Source organism: Psittacula echo (genome assembly GCF_963264785.1).
Source record: "Psittacula echo genome assembly, chromosome: 7".
Classification (NCBI taxonomy): Eukaryota; Metazoa; Chordata; class Aves; order Psittaciformes; family Psittacidae; genus Psittacula; species Psittacula echo.
The window spans coordinates 60,049,154-60,069,435 of NC_137740.1; the positions used below are offsets into that span (position 1 = coordinate 60,049,154).

Here is a 20,282-nt window from a genome sequence, read left to right on the forward strand (position 1 = left end):
CTGAGAAAGCACTTTATCCATCAGGCCTGGGAGGCAGAGCCCAGCTCCTTTCAATCCTTTGTTTACAGAGGATGGCACACACACTCCTGCCTTCCCTATTTAAGCTGCAGACCGACTGCCGCGGGTGAGACACTTGCAGAGACGTGTGCGTTGGTGCCAGTCCCATCGAGCCAGCCCTGCACAGTGCCCAAGGGGCAGACTTCCAGGAAGAGCTCACATCCTCGTGTCAGCTGTAGCTGGAGTCACTCCCTCCTGCAGTGAACACTACTGCTGCCTGGCAGCTGTCAGAGGAGATGGCTGCCCATACACCGGCCATCACCGTGTCTGCTGACATGCTCAGTCACTGACATGATACATTGCCCATGGAGGGATTAACCCTTCTCTCTGCCCACCCCACTCCTGATGTTTCTCTGAGACACAATCCTCCTCCCGCGCACATCTAACTCATTCAGTTAGCCTTTGGGGCACTCAGACAACAGTGAGTATCGCACTGTGACCTTTTCCTTTCCTTTAGATCACCAGTGATGAACTGTATCCTACGTTAAACTGTGCCAATCCACCTGCAGCATGAGTAAAGTCCAACAATCTCTTTAGTGAGTTTGAATTCCGTAAGTTAGAGACAAATGTGCCTAAATTAATACCATACTCAATTCCTTAGATTCTCATCTCTCCATTGTTTTGCCATATTTCCTGGCCAATGAAAATGCCCATTGTTTGTAATGTCTTTATTTATGGTAAAAAAAAATCAGAACTGTGTATTTTGTAAGTCTGTAATTGTTCTGTCACTTGTTGTTAACTTGATGGCCTGTTTTGTCTGTTTTATTGTTTTTAAGAAGGTCAATATTTGCAAACCCAGCTCCCTGAAGTCAGAGTCTACAGTGCAACTCTGAATGATGATTGGTATGCAAACACCCATAGACCCTCAGTTCAAGGGATATTACTACAGGTTTTTTGACACCTTTAAACACTGAAAAGCCACTTGAAAAAGGCCAGGCCTACATTTGGCATTAAGAGCCTCTAAGAACCCAAGTTTCAAACTGGCCAAAAAGAATGAATTTAAACCTTGGTTAGTAAAAGGAAAGATTTGCCTTACCACAGCAAGAGTTAGAAGCCATACTGACTGAATTCCCTAGCTTAGAGACAGCCTGTGACACTGCAACCAACAGTGTCTTCTTTCCAAAATGAAGCTAGTGTGAGTGAGCACTAACTGTCTGCAGAGCTCGGAACTCCAGTGCTTGTTGATGTTGTAGCTGACCAAAGTCTGGTCACCCAGGGATCCCTGAATTCAGTAGCATGTACAAAGTCATTCTTGCACTATCTCCCCCTCCCAGACCAGAGGCAACATCTAATTTCATAAAGAAACTTGTAAAAGTGACTCTCAGCCTGTGTTTGTGTCCAGCCTGTCTGTCTGTCTGTGTGAACCCGTGTCTCTCTTAAGTTACTGCAGAGTTTCTGCTCCTGCAGCTTAAAAAACTAATGCTAGAAGGTTATCCTCAAAACAGCCATCCTTTGGATGGAAGGCTGCGGAAGCAGAAGGCAGACCACTTCTCAAGGTTAGTAACTGTGACTACCAGCTCCCAAAATTCCTTCTCTTTCCTTAAATGGAAACCACATCTTGGAAACATGAGAAAAGCTACAGAGGATGCTCAAGCCCACTTTGAGCAATATGGAATTAGAGGACCAAGCAGCACCCATAACTAAGGTATCTACTTGGAACCTGCTCCCCTCCACAGCCTTCTCCCTGCCCTTCTTCCTGGGAGAACACACAGCTTCTTGTTCCTAGGCAGAACCAGATGTGACATCACCATTCAATCTGTCCTTAATAGAGATTGGTGACCAACGCTCAACCCAAGTCCCCAAAACTTCCCCCTCATGCAGACAAGGGATGTTTGACCGTGGAACCTTTATTATTTCCTTCTTCCCTCTTCTCCTCTCCTGCCCCCATCACCCCAAGTAACAGAGGAAAACAGGACTTACCAGACTCCAACAGAGCATTTCTCCATGCTTGGTAAGACAGTGTGGCAATACATGGGAGGGCTGGGTGGGGGGAATGCTAAATAAATGTCAGACTTTAAAAGAAGCTACTGAGATCAGGCTCTACTACTTGCCTCTTAGCAAGTACCGAAATTGACAGTGACACCTTCCAGCCCCATGCTAGGTTAAGAGTGCTCTGCATGCCATGAGCATTATGTGGTTACTCCTTCCCAGAGAGAGCAATCCTCCAGTGAGACAGCACAGCATCCCTAGGGCTGAGCAGCCTTTGCTGCACCCTCAGCACCACCAGGCAGTGCTCACTGTTGTGTTTACCCCAGTAAGTGTATGTACCCTCCTTTTCTTACCTTTGGCATGTTTGTTTTGATTGGCCAGGAAGAAAATCTGTTGACACAGAAGTGATCCATTTTCTGGGCTTATCACCCTTGTAGTCAGGTGGGAGGGACAGGGAATTGGACCAGTGACCCCTGGCTGGAAGGGACCTGGGGACAATGTCCCACACAACACATGCACACACCCTCAGAGCAAAACCAGCTATGAAGTGTCGCCAGGTTTCTCACAGTCTCGTCCAGCTGTTACCAGTGTGCTCAAGGATGGAGTCTCCCAAAACCTCTGCGTGTTCCTGCTCAATACCTCACTGCTCACATTGTGGAAAAACAAACTTCCTACAGCTACTTAGATTTTCCTATAGTGCACCTTTCGTTTTCAATTTGCATGCTGCTTTAGACACGCAGCTTTACATGTACATTGAAGTCACTACCATACAAATCCTCACCTATTCCACTGAATGAGATGGAGTGACAGTGGCACCATTTCCTACAGTACAGCAGCTTTCAAAGGCCACAAAAAAAATGCCCCGCTCTCAGCTAAAACATACACAGGAACTGGCTACTATCTGTGTATCAATCCTCTGAACAGTAAATACACATCCATCACATTGTTTACATCATCAGATTACTTATCGCCTCTTCCAGAACTTACTCTATAGCCGATCATCACATACAAGTGATTCAGAGAGAAGCTTCTCATAAATATCTAAGTGCCAAACCAGACTCTTCTGGCCAAACACTACCCCAGTTGATGAAAAGTAATTCTGGCAGACAGAAACACATTCTGTACTTGACTATCAATCAGTACTCCTCTTCCCAAGAAGTGTCTTCAGTTAAGATTCTAGTCTTGCAAGAACAGTTGAAGCTAGGATCTGACCCCCTATGCAAGACTGAAATCAGGTATAAAAGCTGATCACACTGAAAGAGGCAGAAAGCATGTAACACAGCAGGTGGAGTGACAGCACTGACACTGATAAAACAGGTAAGGATCAAACCCACTTTGCTCACTCAACATACCTACCATGAACCGGCATGTTAACAGACCACTTTGTAAAGCTGAAGACTTTCATCCTGTGTTTTCTACCCACCACTACTTCCTGATTCTGTAACCACAGAACCTCTTATTTCCTGAAGAAACTCTGTATCAGATCATGTGTAACCTCCATTGGTTTTCAGTGACTAGTCATGTCCTAAATTACTGATTAAATGGTACAATGTACTTGGTTTAGACAATGGTAACAGACAAACCAACACTGAACTTCCTTCACCCTGGCATCTGGATTTCGCATGGAGTTATTCACACTGTACTGTCAATGAGAAGTATCAGGGAGAACCTGTGCGTAGGAAAGCAAGCATCCATGTACACATTGTGTAGATTCCCAAGGTCATCAGCTAAACTCTTAATAAAGGGGATTGTGGCATACAAACAACAGGTCATGTACAACTGCTGTCAAGTTCTCTGAGCTTAACAGGAACAAAAGCTTACCGGAGTCACATGAAGAGTCCGCTTCAAACGTGTAAGTGGAGATGTGAGACTCGCCTACCCACGCCTCTGGAGATGAACCTTCCACAGGGACACAAGTGCAGGTTTTCATGCAAAACAAACTTCAGCTCCCGATACAAGTCTCAACTGCACCAATCATTCTGGATCTCAAGCTAGAAGCTACCTAGCTAATCAGAAACACACTTCTGCACCAAGTTACAAAACAGGACAAGAATACCTGTTCCAGGGGTGGATTGGTGCTTTTCTTTGTTAGGTGTTTTGGTTCTCTCTGTTCCCCTCCTTTTGTAGCTCTCCATTTAGGAAGCTTCTTCTGAAAAACCGCCATAAGTAAAATCTGCCTACATTGCACTTGGACAAATAAGACGGATTTATGTAAAGCATGTGAACCAAGCAGAATGATTTGCTGAAGCTACCAGTAGAACGAAGAGAACCAGTGGCTGCTAAGTTATCTTGTTTCTGCTCTGACAAGAAGAAATATATTTATTTCAAACTACGAGTTGGAAATAACAGTCAGAAAATGTGGGTGTACACACTAGAAAAATGCCTGTGCTTCAAGTTCGGTAATATCAAAGCAGTACAAACTGTCTTTGTACTAAATCAGAATACCAAATCAGTTCCCATGGAGCTCAAGTTCCCAACAAAGCAGCCTTTAGGATCTCTTCTATTTATTACCTGAACTGTAGGCTGCAGGGTGGGCAGGAGCCCTGGTTCTGTCCAGCACCATCCATCACCTTGCTGCTGCTGTACACTGCAGGCAATTCCAGCTGTCCAGGACACTGCTCCAGCATGTCCATCTGCCCTCCAGAAGCCCAGGATGCACAGCCCACCTGCACCTGTGTGTCCAAACAGCTTCCTGAAAACATGAGAAAGCCAGGCCCCCTGCCATCCCTCGGGACAACTGAGAACTGACGTATCTACAAGTAACAGACATTCAGGATAATCTACTCTCAGCTTCAGACTGAAAAAGCTACATTTCTTGGGATGCCAGAATGACAGTAACTAGCTTTTCTTCATAAAAAGGCCTTTCATTTTTTACAGTATAGGTCAAAATTGCAGCTGTGCTCCTCTCCAGATTTACTGTAGTGCAAGCGTATCTTCATGTAACACCAGAATTAAATATACCAATTTTGCTACTGATTTTTACATATCAGTCTTTTGAAATATTGTACTACTTGCTATATAAACTGCTTAAGAACTTTGCCAGCATTGTTGAGGTGGTACAGCTCCCAACAAGTGCTTATTTCTTGTTTTACTGTTGTTAATCATTCAACTGTTTTCAATTCTCATGTCAGGTTTCGCTGTGTACCTGCTAATGGGGTTATGGCACTGCATTACCTGTTTGGACAATGAATACAGTAGCACAGTGATTTCTAAAGCTTTAAGAATGGAGCTGTTCACACTTCATTCATCCGCTACTGTACCTGCTGCTACTCAAGTTTTCTACCCAAGTTAGCAGGACTTGACGCTGCTACTGTCAAGCAGCAGTACCACACTGGTACAGTCATAAGGTCTGTGGTATCCTGTACCAGCCCACCGGTGGAAAGTCCCTGCCCCAGAGCTCTCAGCCTAAGCAAAGCTGTAGGATCAGGTCTTTGGGTAAGTAATGGATTAAAGAATAAGAGCTCTGGCAATGGATAGAAATTAACTGAAATAAAATGAAGTGTGTTCAGATGATTTTAACCCACTGAAGGTACAGAAGCCAGAACTCACCCCGCATTTTTCTGTTGAGTGCTACACAGATCAGGGGGGGTACAGGAGGACAGCCTATCGCATGCTCAAGAACACCAGCAACCTGGATTTCATCTGCCTTTAAATTCAGAGTGGCGCGCACAGCTCCAGGCTCCCGAGAAGCCGAGGGCACTTGCTCCTGCCCAGCCACGCAGCAATCACAGCTTGCCCTGCCTTGGGATTAACACCTCACACCACACTTCATTCCTCACCACATCACCCAAATGTTTCCTTAACAACAAGCTCTATTACTAAAATCCCACAGCTTTGTCAGTGCTGCTGGTTTTAGGTAAAATACAGGCTGCTTTATTCTTTTTGCATACCACTCCTGTCATTTTTTCCCCCTGCAACCACACAGGTCATCTCTGCATGCAGTGAGCTTCTCTTTTACACAACTTTGCTACCAAAGCAGCTCCCTGTTTTACAGCCCATGCAAATGAAACACCTGTGATACTCAACCCAGACTTGTGTACCTTTGTGTGTGACTGTTTACACAGACATTCGTAACATAGGAAATAAAAAAGCTATCACCTTTACTCTTGTCTAATTCTGTAATCCACCCATAAAACATTAACTACTGAGTATATAAAATAAGCCTTTGCATCTGCTACAATCAACTGGAGCTACATAACAGCACTCCCCCTTCAGAGAGCTTTGTCTTTTTGTACCTGCTCTTATCCCTTTCCTCAGATGCAGCAGCCTGTCTATACACCTTACCTGCGCTTGACAATTGTTCTCCTTTTTCTTTAACCTCCAGCAACCTGAAACAATACACCTGCTATCTAAATCACACCATCCTCAAGAAAAACTTCAGCCCCAGCTCCAGCCACAGTTACTCATACCCATGAGGCCCAACAGCCTTCCCTGTAGGTCTGCCATCCTCTCCAAGGCAGACAATACAACTTCCCATAGCTACGGAAGTGCTCTTGGGTTTTAGCTTATATTTTGTTAGAGCAGTCCATTCTATTCTGGGTAGCCAATAGACTGATGGAGTTTGAAATAAAATACAGGACAGCATTCAGCCTCCCACACCTAAGTCAGACGTTTTATTCATGCAGTGCAGCACCACTTTGAACCTCAGCACTATCACTGGTATTGCCTGCAAAGGAGAATTCCCAGCTAAATAACAATCAGTACACTGCTCCTGACTCCAGTGGAGTTCACCAACTATTGCCTGACTTCATCTACAGTGAGCCATGGAGTTCAGAATCAAAGCAAGACATAAGAAAACCAAACTCTCTTCTTGCCCATAATCAGTTACAGAAAAACTTGAGACTCATCAAAATTTCTTGCCTTACTTCTGGCAACAGCCAACTGAATGGTTATGTTTTGGGAAGGGGCTCTGGCTGTTACGCAGTGTTCCAAGCTGCCTCTAAAATGAAGGCAATTCTTATCTGCACAATTGACAGCACCTCCCACTCATAAGCAAGTAAGTGGGAGAGCAATAGGCATCACAATGTCATTGCAGAATTAATCTGGGAAGAGAGGGGAAAAAAAAAAAAATCCCACCAACATAAATGATCCATCATTTTGATAGTTCCATGGATACATTTGACACGAACTAGAAAGAAATCCCACATACAGAACCTGAAAGTTGTTCAGTACCATGTTCTTCCGAGTGGCAGATACAGTGCAAATTAACTCTTCACAATAACACACAACCACAACAACAGCTGCACCAAAATGCCTCTAAACCAAGAATCATCAGCACCATTGTGGAGAACAGTTTTACTCCTTCGTGTCCTCCCAGATTCCAGCAATCCACTACTTCAGGATTCTGAATTTCCATCAGCTCCTGTGATGTGCAAAAAAATCCCCAACCAACACACACAAGAACCCAACCAAATGAAACCAAAAGCCAAACCTATCTCCCTGTAAAATAAAAGTGAGCCCAGGATACCTGACCAGCCATTCACTTGAAGTGCAAAAATCTGTCCACAGATTCCTGGTGCTTGGCTGCTTTAGAAGCTCAGCTATTTGACTGAACAATGAAAGAGACCTGTAGCAATAAACTCAAAAGCCAAACGCTATTTCTGCAGATCCATGCAGTTACTGACGCTGGACCCTCCTCTTCCGCATGTGTTGCTTTTCACAGGCATGTTAGCAGGTAAGTTACTGTTATTTTTGGAGACCTACAATAGATGAAATAGCTGGTTAATTCAAGCAGTACTGCCTCATCCCCCTCAAATATACCTACTTCCATTCTAACATTAGTGTCACTTACAGCCACCCACACTCAAAAGAAATAGGATGATTTCATACAGTTCACACCTACTCAATTATTTTCCTTCTGGAGAACACTCAAGACACTGATCTACAACAGCTTTCTGCTCAGGGACTGTCACCTCTGAAACAGCATTGATTTGTTATCAAAGCACTGTGAAACTTTACATGTTACATTGTTTTAAGCTATAAAGTAATAAAATCCTCAAACCCCAGGAAATCCCTCAAAAGGGAATGAGGCAGGGTTGCACCACCTTTACTGTACCCTCAAGCAGGACAACTTAGGGCAGCTTATCCTTCACTGGGAAGCCTTTTATTACTGTGTTTTGCTAGCCATTAAGAAACCTTACTGAGAAAAGTCACTTAAGCAATTTAAATGTTTTGCTTTGCTTCAATCACTCACCAGATTTCATTACCTTAAGGAGTTTCAACATACCAGACTGCTATCCAGCAACAGAATCTCATCTAAAAGGATGTCACCAAAGGCAGGAGGAAAAAACCACAATAAGCAACACAAGTCAATCTTTATTGAAAACGGAAGTATTAATACATAACAATTCTTGTTACAATAAACGTGCTTTAAGAATTTAAATCTGAGCTCATCTACTCATTGAATTGCATAAAAAATAAAAAAGTATGATTTTTCACAATTGAACTGGCTCAGAATGGAATCTCCACTCTTTGTGTTGATGCAATAGTTCAATGCAGGAGTGAGTGATGCCTTAAAACTTATTCTGGAAGACAACATTGACCTAAACTTAAAAAAGTACCAATACAACTGTTCCTAGGACAGTTTTAAAAAAAGTCATAAAAAGGAAACCTGTGTCTATTTCATAACAAACATGGAGAACTATTACTGGGGCCTCTTGTACTTCCATCGCATGCACTCACTGCTTCAAATCTTAGATAGGAGGGCAGCCAATAATAGCAATATGATAACAAAAACCCCACTAACCAATCCATTCTACTTAAAACAAGTCCGTACAGCAGCCAGCTTGAACAGCTTTCCCAGTTTGCCTGCTAAGTGCCCAAAAGTCACAACAGTTTAGAAAAGCCACGTTTACCTTCTAGATGTTGAAACTTCAGAGCCCATAAATCACTAAGATCAGGAACAGACCCTTACTACCTGTGGAATTCAGGTGTTTCAGTAGTATATTCAACCCGCACAAGAAAAGGTTTCCTTGTCGCCAGATGAGCCCTGCTCCTTCTTCCCTCCCTTCTGTCTACACCACCACAGCTCATTCTCTCTCAACACCTCCCCAGAGGTGTACACACCCCGCTGAAAGAGTCCTCACTACTTCAGAGATCTCAAAATGAACTGGATTCTTGGCAAAGCTTGATCCACAAAACTATCCTAGCCTTGCTGCAGCTGTTCCTGTTAACTGGCATTCTGCCTCCTCAAATCTGAGGGTCTGCAGGAAGCTCTGAGCAGATAAAATACAGATGAGAAAGCTGATACTTAATAATGAGAGGTATTCACAAACACTTCAACAGGAGGATTAATGGACTGCGTTTGACCCTCTGCACATGCTAAGGTCGGCCAGTGACACCTGCTGGAGAAGGCAGGATATGGCTCAAGCCTATTTCTACTGCACAAACCACATCCCGGGCAACTGCAACCACCCATTCAACAAGCACAGCATCTGTCCTCTTTCCCGCAAGTTCCAGCTGAAGCATCACTATTGTTCATGTTCCTAGGATGAGAGAGTTCACATACATGGCATTTACTACACTCTGGTAGGAGCTTAAGCCTAGAGCAAAGTGGTGGTATTGGATTACTTTGCTTACCTGTTCAATCAAAATTAGGTTTTAAACCCAGGTGAATGGTGTATAATACTGTGCTTAAGCACTGGGGGATGATTCCAAGTCAGTTCTGACCAGCTCTTGCTCACATATCTTAAGTGACCTCACTACTCAAGTAGCAGTGAAGGCAGAACGCTCTGTAAAGAGTAGTCAATGTTGAGTACCCTGGTATACAACTGTACCATGAACTATTCTCAGACAACACTAAGACATGGTGGTACTTACGGGTGGTGGATTGGGATTTTTTTGTTTTTCAGTGGATGAAGCAAAACAAGGAAGGACTTCAGCTAAAAGAAAGGATTTTCTTCATCTATCACTGCATCTAAGCACTTAACTTGCATAGTACACTCGAAGCTTTCTTGAACAGCATTCCTTGTGTGTCTCCTAAAAACTTCAAACAGGAGATGGTTACAACAAGCATAAACAAGACCTAGTAGTAGGTTCTCTGTTCTCCTTCCTAGTGTTTCATTATTCACCACCACATCACTGACAAGGGCTACATCATTTTGGTGCCAATTATCAGCCACTGGTTTTTGCTGCTGCCACATTTACAAGACATTTTAATCGGTTCGTACTGACCTGGGGAATACCTCAGTTTGTAAAAAATACTTGATCTAAATTCAACACCTAAAATGTGAATTAAAAAACACCAACCAAAAACAACCAACCCAAAACTTCCTCAGACTTGTCTTTGTTATTGCTGCAACAGTTAGTTTCAGTTCCAGGTTTAAAGTAGTACTTTTATTGGTTTAATCTTACAAAGCTGCCATAAAAGGATTTTTTTTTATTGTTTTTTTTGTTGGTTTTTTTTTTTTTTTTAAAGAGAAGCTTGATCTGAAATGTCTCTACTGCACCAGCTCTTGTCTTTTGCTGAGGAGCTCTAGTGCAAACACATACTGTGTATTTATTTATAAAGGAATTCTAAATAGGGAATGTTATATAAAAAGCAGGAGAGAATGTTTCATAAGACCCTCGCTGTGTAAACGCTTATTTAATGATGTACAGTTTCCTCTGCTGCAGTTTTATATCCATGCTTTCTACTATTTGCAACAAAATACCATTAAGATAGTTATATATACACATGTATTCCCCCCCCGTCCCCCTGCACTGTGCTTTTGGTTACTTTCCGTATCAATCCTCCCAGTAGATTATAATCAAAACTGGGAGGTGTGGTACCTTTTAAGGAAGGTACAGTTTCCCCCTCGTGGATGAATCCCATAATGCAACTTAAGAAATAAAAGTGCTCAAGTAAGTGAGACTGCCTGCATGTTATGGAATATTATACAGAGACCATTTCCAAGATGACATTTAGGAATCTGAAGTTAAAGCAAATACATAGGAAGTTATAGTCATTCCTTAACTATTTATCTATTGCAGCATTCATGAAAGTTCTCTCCTATTTTCAAAGCTTTAGTTTAATGGGTCATAAGACAGGAGACAGCAAAGCTTTGAGCTTGTTCTTTATAGCTGCTCCCCAATATAGCACTGTTTCATACCTCAGCTCTTTTTACAAGTCATGCTAAGACAACAAAACGGCACTCTCTACTAGCTAAAATGGACAAATGGCCTGCATTAATGCTTACTGTACTCTCTGGCACACCTAACTAGTCAAAGCTGCAAATCTACTTCACAAATGGAAGTGTTAAACAGACTTGAATGAAGCAGTACAGATTCAATTAAGTTTGCCTGGGGTAATTTTTTGCTCCATATAAAAACATATGGAAATCCCTAAGCTGCAGTTAAGTGCTCATGAGTAAGGTTTAAAGTACTTATTCAAACAACGTAGTTATGTTCAAGGCATTAGAAATAAGGGGGCCGTCCACTGACAGTGATTCATGCAAAATAAACCTAAACTTTATTAAACAACAACAACAAAAAAAAAAAAAAAGGAAGTACAAAACATGGAGAGTGCTTACTATAAAATAAAATTACTGAAGGCTTTAACCACCAACAGGTCATGAAGGTACATAAGCCTCCCACAGGGCAGAGTACTGGAATGGCAGCATTAAGTCAGCACTGATGCTACCCTGAAGTAGCTGCCAAATCTGTATAGGAGCAGAACACCCCAGAACAAAGCGTAACTACATACACAACTTTAAAAAACCTGACTTCTGAACGGAAGTTAACCTACAAGAACAACACAGCCTGACACACCTCTGTGTAAACGATTAAAAGGGAACAACATTTTATAACCATTTACTGCGTCATTTATTGCAGGCAGAATGTATCCAAAACCAGAAAAATCGCATCTTTGTGGAATCATAAAGTCAAGGAGGTTTAAGAAACCCTTGATTTTAAATGTGCAATATTCAATTTCAAAAATTTAAAATCTCCCCCGCAGCAATTTTGGTATACAAATGGGTTCTAAGGCTAGCCCTTTATCCCACAGCACTTGCTTTGAGGTACTCTGAAAAATTGAAGTTGCAAGAAAGAATATCACAAATGACTCATTGCAATGAAATGCTAATCTGCAGTCAAGTCTTATTTCACGTGCTTCCAAGTGCAATTTAGGAAGTAAAAAAACAAAACACTAAGAAAACACATCAAAATGCTGAAACCAACAAGTGACTCCTACTTCCATTACAAATATTCTCAGGAAAAATAAAATAAAATAAAATAAAAAAGATAAAAGAACAACGATTTGAAACTTCTATATTCTGGCAGCCCTACTACGGCATAGCCATAGTCCTTACTGCAAGTAGCTAACAAGGAAATTGTGTTAAAATGGTTTGTTCCCCTTTAACATACTCATCAGGCACACAAGCTTTCCTCAGAAAAACATGCAGCTGAGCTCCTCTTGGTTGTAGAAAGCCCTAACATTTCTTAGGTTCCAGGAAAGCAAGCTGGATCAACTGCACATATATTTGCAACTGACTACAACATCCTTTAGGAAAAACAGCACGGATTTCCTGAACTGAGAACTAAAAGAAAGTGTTTTTCTATCAGTCTGTGTGGCAGTCTCACTTTGACACATCTCGCATCATATGAAAGATAGTACTGGATATATATCTCCCCAGGACATGCAATTCACTAAGCAGGTGACATCACCCCCTACTATTCCTAAGAACCAGTTTTGCCTCGAGGAAGTTTGCGTTATTTTACTGGCACACACAGCATTACCTTTGTCATTTCACTCTGATCCTTAAGAACATCTGTATAACACTGAATCCTTACAATGAAAATGAAAAGGTATGAAGTAAACTAACTGTGTGCGGGATTTCTACAGCTTGTCTGACTTATTTTCCAGTCACTCCAATTTAGTAGTTGAATTTGAAAAGATGACTTAAATGAAAATATGCCCCTTTTAAACTGGCGACTCCATTAACCTGAAAAAGGCTGATGCACTTATCTAATGCATATTATGGTATTCTACAAAGAAACTTAAGATTCTGTCTCTTAAGACTCTGCATACATTACAACAGTGCATTAGTGATACAAGTTGTAAAATACTTTTCGGTTCCTTTGGATTTGCATATGATGGTTTTTGCATCAGTCACTGCAGGTAGATTGAGCAAGCTTCGTTTTTGTGTTTTAACATGCATTCAACTAGATATGGACCAGAATAAATTTATACTCCCTTTTTATCTTTATAATTAGCTAAAAAATTGCAAGACAGTCCACAAAACAGGATTTGCTTTAAGACTAACTGCTGGAGTTCCAAGATGTAAGATATGCAGCACTGGAAAATCTTCAGTGATCAGGAATTAGTAGTGTTTAGCCAAGTGTTGAAAGCATTCAGAAGGAAAGTCCTGGTTGGAGGCATGAGGGCTTCAGCACCAACTTTTAAACCTCAATTTCTTGATTGCATATCTCCCATCTTCAAACCTATGTTAAGGGGGGGCGGGGGGGAGGGAGGGGAAAGTAGGAAACATTCTCAATTATGTGAAATACTATTTTGAGTGTGGAACAACATTCAAATACTGCATGCACTGTATTGATAATGCACATACAACAGATGGTAATAATGCTACCCTAGCACTTATCCAGTCAATTGAAACCTAAAAGCTTCTAGTTTAAGAATTCACTACACTGATTTTCTCACATCATCTCTGTTTCAGCTGTCATTGGTGCGGTCTTAAGTTGAAGTTGCAATATTAGAAATGTATTTTACACTAAGTTTAATTGTCAGCAGTCATGAGTTTAGTCCCAGCAAAACTCTCACTTCAATACTCGCATTATTTCATCCAAGAGTGTCATATTATACAAGTGAAACATTTCAGGTTTGCAGTTAATTAGGAACACAGCAAAATAAGAAATGGTTGTCGCATTTACTAACTCAAAGGGAATACAGTCACCTGCAGTCCACAACGCTGGACTCCTAACTACTGAAACAGAAACCCCGAGTTAAAACAAAGTTAACTTAGTCATAAGCTAAAATGGATTCAGTGAGAACTGCAAGTTCATTTGGTCTGACAAGTCCTTATTTCAAAGGAAACCATTCACAATTTATGCTAAAAAAAACCCAAAACCAAACCAGAAACAGAAGTGAGGATCCCCAAAGTATCAGACTTGGTCAGTTTGACACATTACACCCCCAAAATCTATACCAAGTTACAGAAGATATCAAAATTAACTCCTTTTCATGAAACCCCTAGCATGTTCATCCACACTAGAAAATTTTTCCATGCCTGCAAGAAGTGTGAACGGATGCTTACCTGAAACAGAGTGAATATATAAAATTAACTCAAGGTTGTGTATTTGTTTTAGCAGTTTGTGAGAAAGATTCAGCCCCAGAGCAAGGCAAAACACCCTGCCTACATATCTAGCCCATCAAAAATAGGACTGCAAATATACATGCACTGCTTCATCCAGGAACCACAGTATTTCCGAATTCAACAATTACCAATGAATCCAAAATACTGAACACATTTAATCCCAGATTTATTTTAATACGGAAAACCTGAGGCTCATTCTTTCACATTCAACACTTAACCATGAAAACGATTCATCATTTCTGAAGATACAGACCACTGAAGAAGTCACAGTAGGCTTCTCTACCTTGCAGGGAACAGCTGTTATATAAGCCGTACTTTCTGTGTGTTCTTACTCAATTAGAATAGTCCACAAGTACCCCAGACTGCTTACCTTCTGAAACTATCTCCCTGAAAGAACCTGCAGTGCTGGCATTTATAGCAACGATTAACTGCTTTCAATCTAAATCAGTAACTTACACTGACTGCCAGATGATCACCATTGTGGGGGCACATAACTATAGGTTGGCGTTCCCGGAGCCCGGTACGTGGGCATAGTAACTGGATGAGGGGCTACTGGAGTTGGGGAATGAGTTGTCAACAAAGTACCTAGGATGAAGAGAACATATTTTTTCAGTAAACATAAACTCTAGTGCAAAGAAGAAAATAAAGGGGAAGGAAGAGTTAGTTACAAAACAATTACAATTAATTGTCAAAACAATTACAGCTTGCTCATCTTCCAATGCAAAATGACCAGTACCGTTTTGCACTCCAGCCCCTATCTTCCTGCAAACATTCATGCAAGTGGATCATTCTGATGTTTAGTCCAATGCACACAAAGATATTCATTACTCAAAAATAGCTCTAGCAGAAACCCTGCAATATAAGCATTATTCACTGCAAAATTTATCCCCACAGCAGGCTTTACATGCCAAAAAATATTTGATGGTAGAAGTAACCTGACTAATAAATCAGAAAAAATTTATTCTTGTTGGCATTTTTACAGATAGGTTTTCACAGACTAAGGGGCTTCAGAAACAAAGAAGCTGAGATAGCAGGATCTTGAAACAGCCTTACTCCATAGCACTTTGCAGAAATAGTAACAAACTCCTGGGATAAGCTCGCCAGCGTACAAAACCCCAATGTTAGCTCTGTTTGTGACACACGTTTGTCTAGTTTTGAGATGCCTCAAATAAAAGAATATGAATTATTTCCTCGTGAGCTACCACCCACTGAGTAACAAAGCATGACACCCCCTCAGTAAACACAGATGAGCCTAGATTATTGGTTTAACACTTTCTCTCAAAAAACACTACCATTAAAAGAGTGTGGCATTAGGAAGCAGGCATTCCTAACCATTGCAAAAGACATGGAAGACCTGCAGGGAGTGCAAACACGTAAAATATTCTATCTCAACACACAAAGAATGTCAGTGATATGAGGCATGGACTGAAAATACTGCATTTTCCTCAGTCTTAAGAGGTGGCTGTTTTCAGTTAGGCAGAGAGAAATGTATTGAGAAGAGGAAGTCAGACTCTTGACAGTGATAAGATGAGAAGCAAAGGATGCAAGAGTAAGTGAAATTCCATAAAGGCATAAAAATCTATTTTACTGTAATAAATAGATTACAGTAAATTATATAATTTATATAATCTATAAATTATAATACTTGAAAAAGGATGTGGTATCTTCATTCTTAGAGATGATCCAAATACCACTGAACAAGTACATAGCCTGATATAGCCAAACCCAAATTTGAAGACCCTGGACTAGATGACCTCCAGAAGTCCCTTCTAATCTAAATGATCTTACAATTTCTGCCAAGTACACCCTGGCATCACGTAATGCACCTGTGTTCTGTCTTGAACTGAAACAGTTTGAATCAAAAAAGACGTAAGGTTCACCTACCTGCTGACATTGCCATAGTAGTCCCAGCCACCATACCCATAGTCACACCGTTTCCTCTTGGTGGTGGAATTGGAGCAGGATACATAGTTGCTGGCATGCCATTAGGCTGCACAACTGTGGTGTGGTGAATTACGTGGGGTGGTGCTGCATATAAAGGCTGTGTGTAGTAAGTGCCTTGCTGTAGGAGAAAAAAGAAAGTAAATTAAGTAATTCCAATGGGGAAGATAAATGGTGTCTTCTTTCATAATCAGGCACTGGAATGGGCTGCCCAGGGCAGTGGTGGAACCACTCAGTGACATGGTTTAGTGGTGGACTTGGTAGTGCTGGGAGAACAGTTGGCCTTGATGATCTTGAATGTCTTTTCCCACCTTGTTGATTCTGTGACTGTGTCATAAAAGCATTATCCTAAAGATGCAAGGTATTTACAGAGCAGAAACCAAAACACTCATTTCAACTACTCTGTTTCACTGGCGAACTTTTTAAACATTTAGCCCCCTTTTTAAGGCATTTAGGGTAACATTCAAAACAGAGACCTTCCGTAAAACTCCGATGCTGACTGTACCATCAACAACATGGACTCATTTGTCTTTCTCTTCGTTTCCTACCTTTTCGTATATTAATCCATAACTGAACTTCTCTCACTTTGACAACTTTTTATTCAGCTGCTTTTAGTTAAAGAACCAAATGTTTTAGACAAATCCAAGCACACTGAAGAGACTGGATAAAGCTTGATTCCCTTATTAACTCCCTTCAGCTACTGCGTACATGCCAGGCAAGATTCTTCTATGCAAAAAGAGGGCCAGCGTTTCCAAAATATCAAGCTCACTTAAGTGTCTTAATTCTATCCTACTAGTTTTCAACAGTGTGCCTAGGATGAGACTTTTTAACTCCCTGATTCACAACAGAGGCTTCCTAGAAAAACCACATCAATGCAAGCTTATGACAGTTTTTGACAGAACAAAATCTGAATGTGGTAGTTAGAGCATCAGCACATGTTTTTAAAGCTACTGAATCTAGTGTAATTTCATAGGCTGAACACATGATCAGTAAGCGCAAAGTAACTGTCATGCTAGAGTGTAATAGTGCATGCAGTTAGAATTCTTAGTAGTGATTTACAGAGTACGTGCAAGTAGTTAAAGCTTTCACCATACATCAAGAAATAAATATGATGTAAAATTTAGAGTTCAAGCAGATATTAATGTAATAAACAAAATACCATCAAGACAGGTTTTGGGTTTCATTCATTTACCTGTGCATATGGATTCTGCTGTGGATAGGCACTTCGAACTGGGTACACAGCAGTCTGATAGGGATTCGGTGATGACGAATATGGTGGCACTGCTCCACTAGTGGGTGAACAAGATACTTTATATGGGGTTCCTGGTGTATAACCTGAAACAAAGGTAAATTTGCATTAAAAACATGAAAACTAAGTGCCAGTGCATTGCTTTCTAAAGTCAAGGATAACAATTTTCTTAATTTCCACATGCCTTAATCTTCACGCGAGTACTTAGTACACTAGTCTCAATATCTGAGCACAAGTTCTATTATTTACGTAATACACTTGACTGTGTCTAAGTTATCAACAGTTAACTGTATTTTGGCACTATTTGTTTTTCAGATCTCTGGATATGGGATCAAAGAAGTGGATTTGGATTTTTGTAGCAATATCATTATGTTACAGGAGGGTGAAAATTTCTGAAACCATTCTAGCAGTGATTATATTTGAAAAGTTTGCAGTTTGCGAAGAAAGCCTTTGTACATGTGTTAAAATTTTGTAACTTTCTGTTCTGTATTTTAGACACTATTCCAGTAAGCGATTGTGTTTAGAAATCATAAATCAATAGAGAAGCTTCATACACTGAATACTGCAATTGCGCTGGTTTGTATCCTAGCTACTTTATAACTAAACGCTACAATGGTGACTTTAGGAATAGAAACAAATATAACCTTGTAAAGTAAAGGGAATGTAGAAAAGAATATACTGTGAAACTCCAACTTAGCAGAACCAAAGATTAAGTAAGCCTGAACCACATACCAAGGGAAGATAAAAGAATGCTGTATCCACATAATGGTTGGGATTTGTCCAAAGAACAGAAATGTAAAAAGAGGACAGAGTGAGGAAGACTCCTTACTTCATCAGGACGACCACCAGACGACCACCAGAGGGGGCCGCGCAAGCGTAGGAGAGGCTGCTGTCGTAAAGGACTGATGAAATAATCCCTGATACCTATTGCGAAACTTCTAACGTATAAATTGCAAACGCGATGTGACGGGGTTAGAACCAGATTTGGGTGCGTACCCCTGGTTCTCGGCGCCTTAATAAAGCATCTCATATAACCATTCCGATGGTTATGTGTTTGTCCTGACGCTAACAATTAGATATTTATATTTGGCATAGTATGTGGCATTAGTATCAGCCCAGTTCCCAATGCACCATGAAAATGTTCTGGCAAAACACAGCCACGGTCACCTAACCTGCAGTTACATTCTGTATAAGACACAGCACAGAATAATTTCAAGTGTCACAAATCATGTAAAGAGCTCAAGATTAATTTCAACAGAGAGACACAATCTGCAACCTCTACTTTAACCTACATTTATTTATGCATATTTGTTTTCTGGCTAAAATAACTGGCTAAAATAAATATGAGCAGTCACACCTTTAAAACATGAGCACCGTAGAGTTCATCACAACTGCCAATTTGACTCTGAAGGTACTTAAATATCTTTAAATCTTCTTTTTGTTTATTACTTATGTACACATACCCTTATTCATCACTTGCGAATTACTTTATACATTACAGCAATACTTCAGAAGCCATCAGGAAGAAATCTGCATTCCTATTACAAAGGCCCCAGAATCAGTCTGCTGTCTAAGAGGTGGGAACTGTTCCGATTTTTACAAGGATAAATAGCAACTGCTGGCTCATCCGCCTAAAGACACTTATTCCCCTATTTCTCCCGCCCTCATCAGGCAGTCTCAGGGTAACAGAACAAGGGCTTGACAAGGCATGAAGGAGATCTACTAGAAGCACCACTGCTGCTGCACACTACACTCCCAGTATTATACTACAGCTCAAAGTCAGAGTGGCAATACGAATTCCTTTGCAAGCAGCATCCACCAGTAATTACATTTAGGGTACTTAACAACAGAGATGACCTGTTCTGGGGAAAGCATCAAGGCCCTAGCCTGTGCTATGCTGTAAAGATCTTGGGTCTCACGCAGGTGTGTCACTCTAGGAGACAACATCCACAGCTATGATTTCTATTTAGCTGGAATCGTACAAACTAGTACTAGGGCAACACAAGGAACTAAAAATACTTGGCAATTATAGAAAAAAAATGAGACTGTCAGAATTGAGAAAAGGTTGACTTCAAAAACTATCTAGAATGTGCTGACTTCAATAGAGAGAACAGATCTGAAGCCATAGAGCAGAAATAACACTGGCATTTGTGTTGTGAAAGATCTGTCTGTGCAGACAGCATGATGAGAGATGACCTTCATGCGTTTTGCAGAAGTCTGAGATTCCTTCCAATTTCATTCCACCCTTCATGCAGAAAATGGTTACATTCACAAAGAAATAAGTTTACTATGGGGTTTGGGGTTTTTTAATAGAATCTATCACCTTTGAGACAATAAAGCAAGCTACCACAGCACTTACTGTGAACTCTCACTTTCACAGATCCTAAGTACTTCACAAATAGAGCATGCTGAGGAAGTAACTTCTATTTCTAGTACGGAGCGCTATTAAGTGTTGAAAAACTCAGCTACAAAATGCTGAACACAAAGCATCACAACAGCGCTACAACTATGCCCTCATTTAAGCCCCCTCTCATTCTAAAAATGATACAGTTGCACAAGCAATTAAACTTTCATTCTTACAAAGTGGCAGAATAGTTCTTATACAGATGTGCCTTCCCATTTAAGTTTTGTCTCCCTTATAAGGCACAAAGACCTTAAAAGTAAACCATATGGTTATTCAAAACCACAGAAATTTAAGGAAGATACCTGTAAAAAGGTGCCCTTTCTGAACAGCAGTATCACAGCACATTCAAGTACTCCTTTCATGATGTGGATTTACAAAGTACTTGAAGTTGTTA

The 20,282-nt window shown here is 40.8% G+C and overlaps 1 protein-coding gene across 2 annotated transcripts in view; it reads right to left on the reverse strand.

The window, feature by feature from the left end:
- Window positions 1-19: 19 nt before the first annotated feature.
- Window positions 20-20,282, reverse strand: part of FAM168B (family with sequence similarity 168 member B) — a 33,763-nt gene continuing 13,500 nt past the window's right edge. Inside the window, exons 4-8 of one of the 2 annotated variants that reach the window (XR_013957445.1) lie at window positions 17,428-17,570; window positions 16,179-16,356; window positions 14,751-14,879; window positions 9,805-13,404; window positions 20-4,652 (exon numbers count right to left, since the gene is read on the reverse strand). Coding sequence is in view for 1 of the 2 variants with exons in the window: in XM_080623561.1 (XP_080479687.1) it covers window positions 14,767-14,879; window positions 16,179-16,356; window positions 17,428-17,570 (434 nt within the window). In the remaining variant the exon portion in view is untranslated. Of the gene's footprint in view, window positions 4,653-8,281; window positions 13,405-14,750; window positions 14,880-16,178; window positions 16,357-17,427; window positions 17,571-20,282 lie in introns of those variants that run through there. The other variant, XM_080623561.1, reaches the window with a different exon arrangement.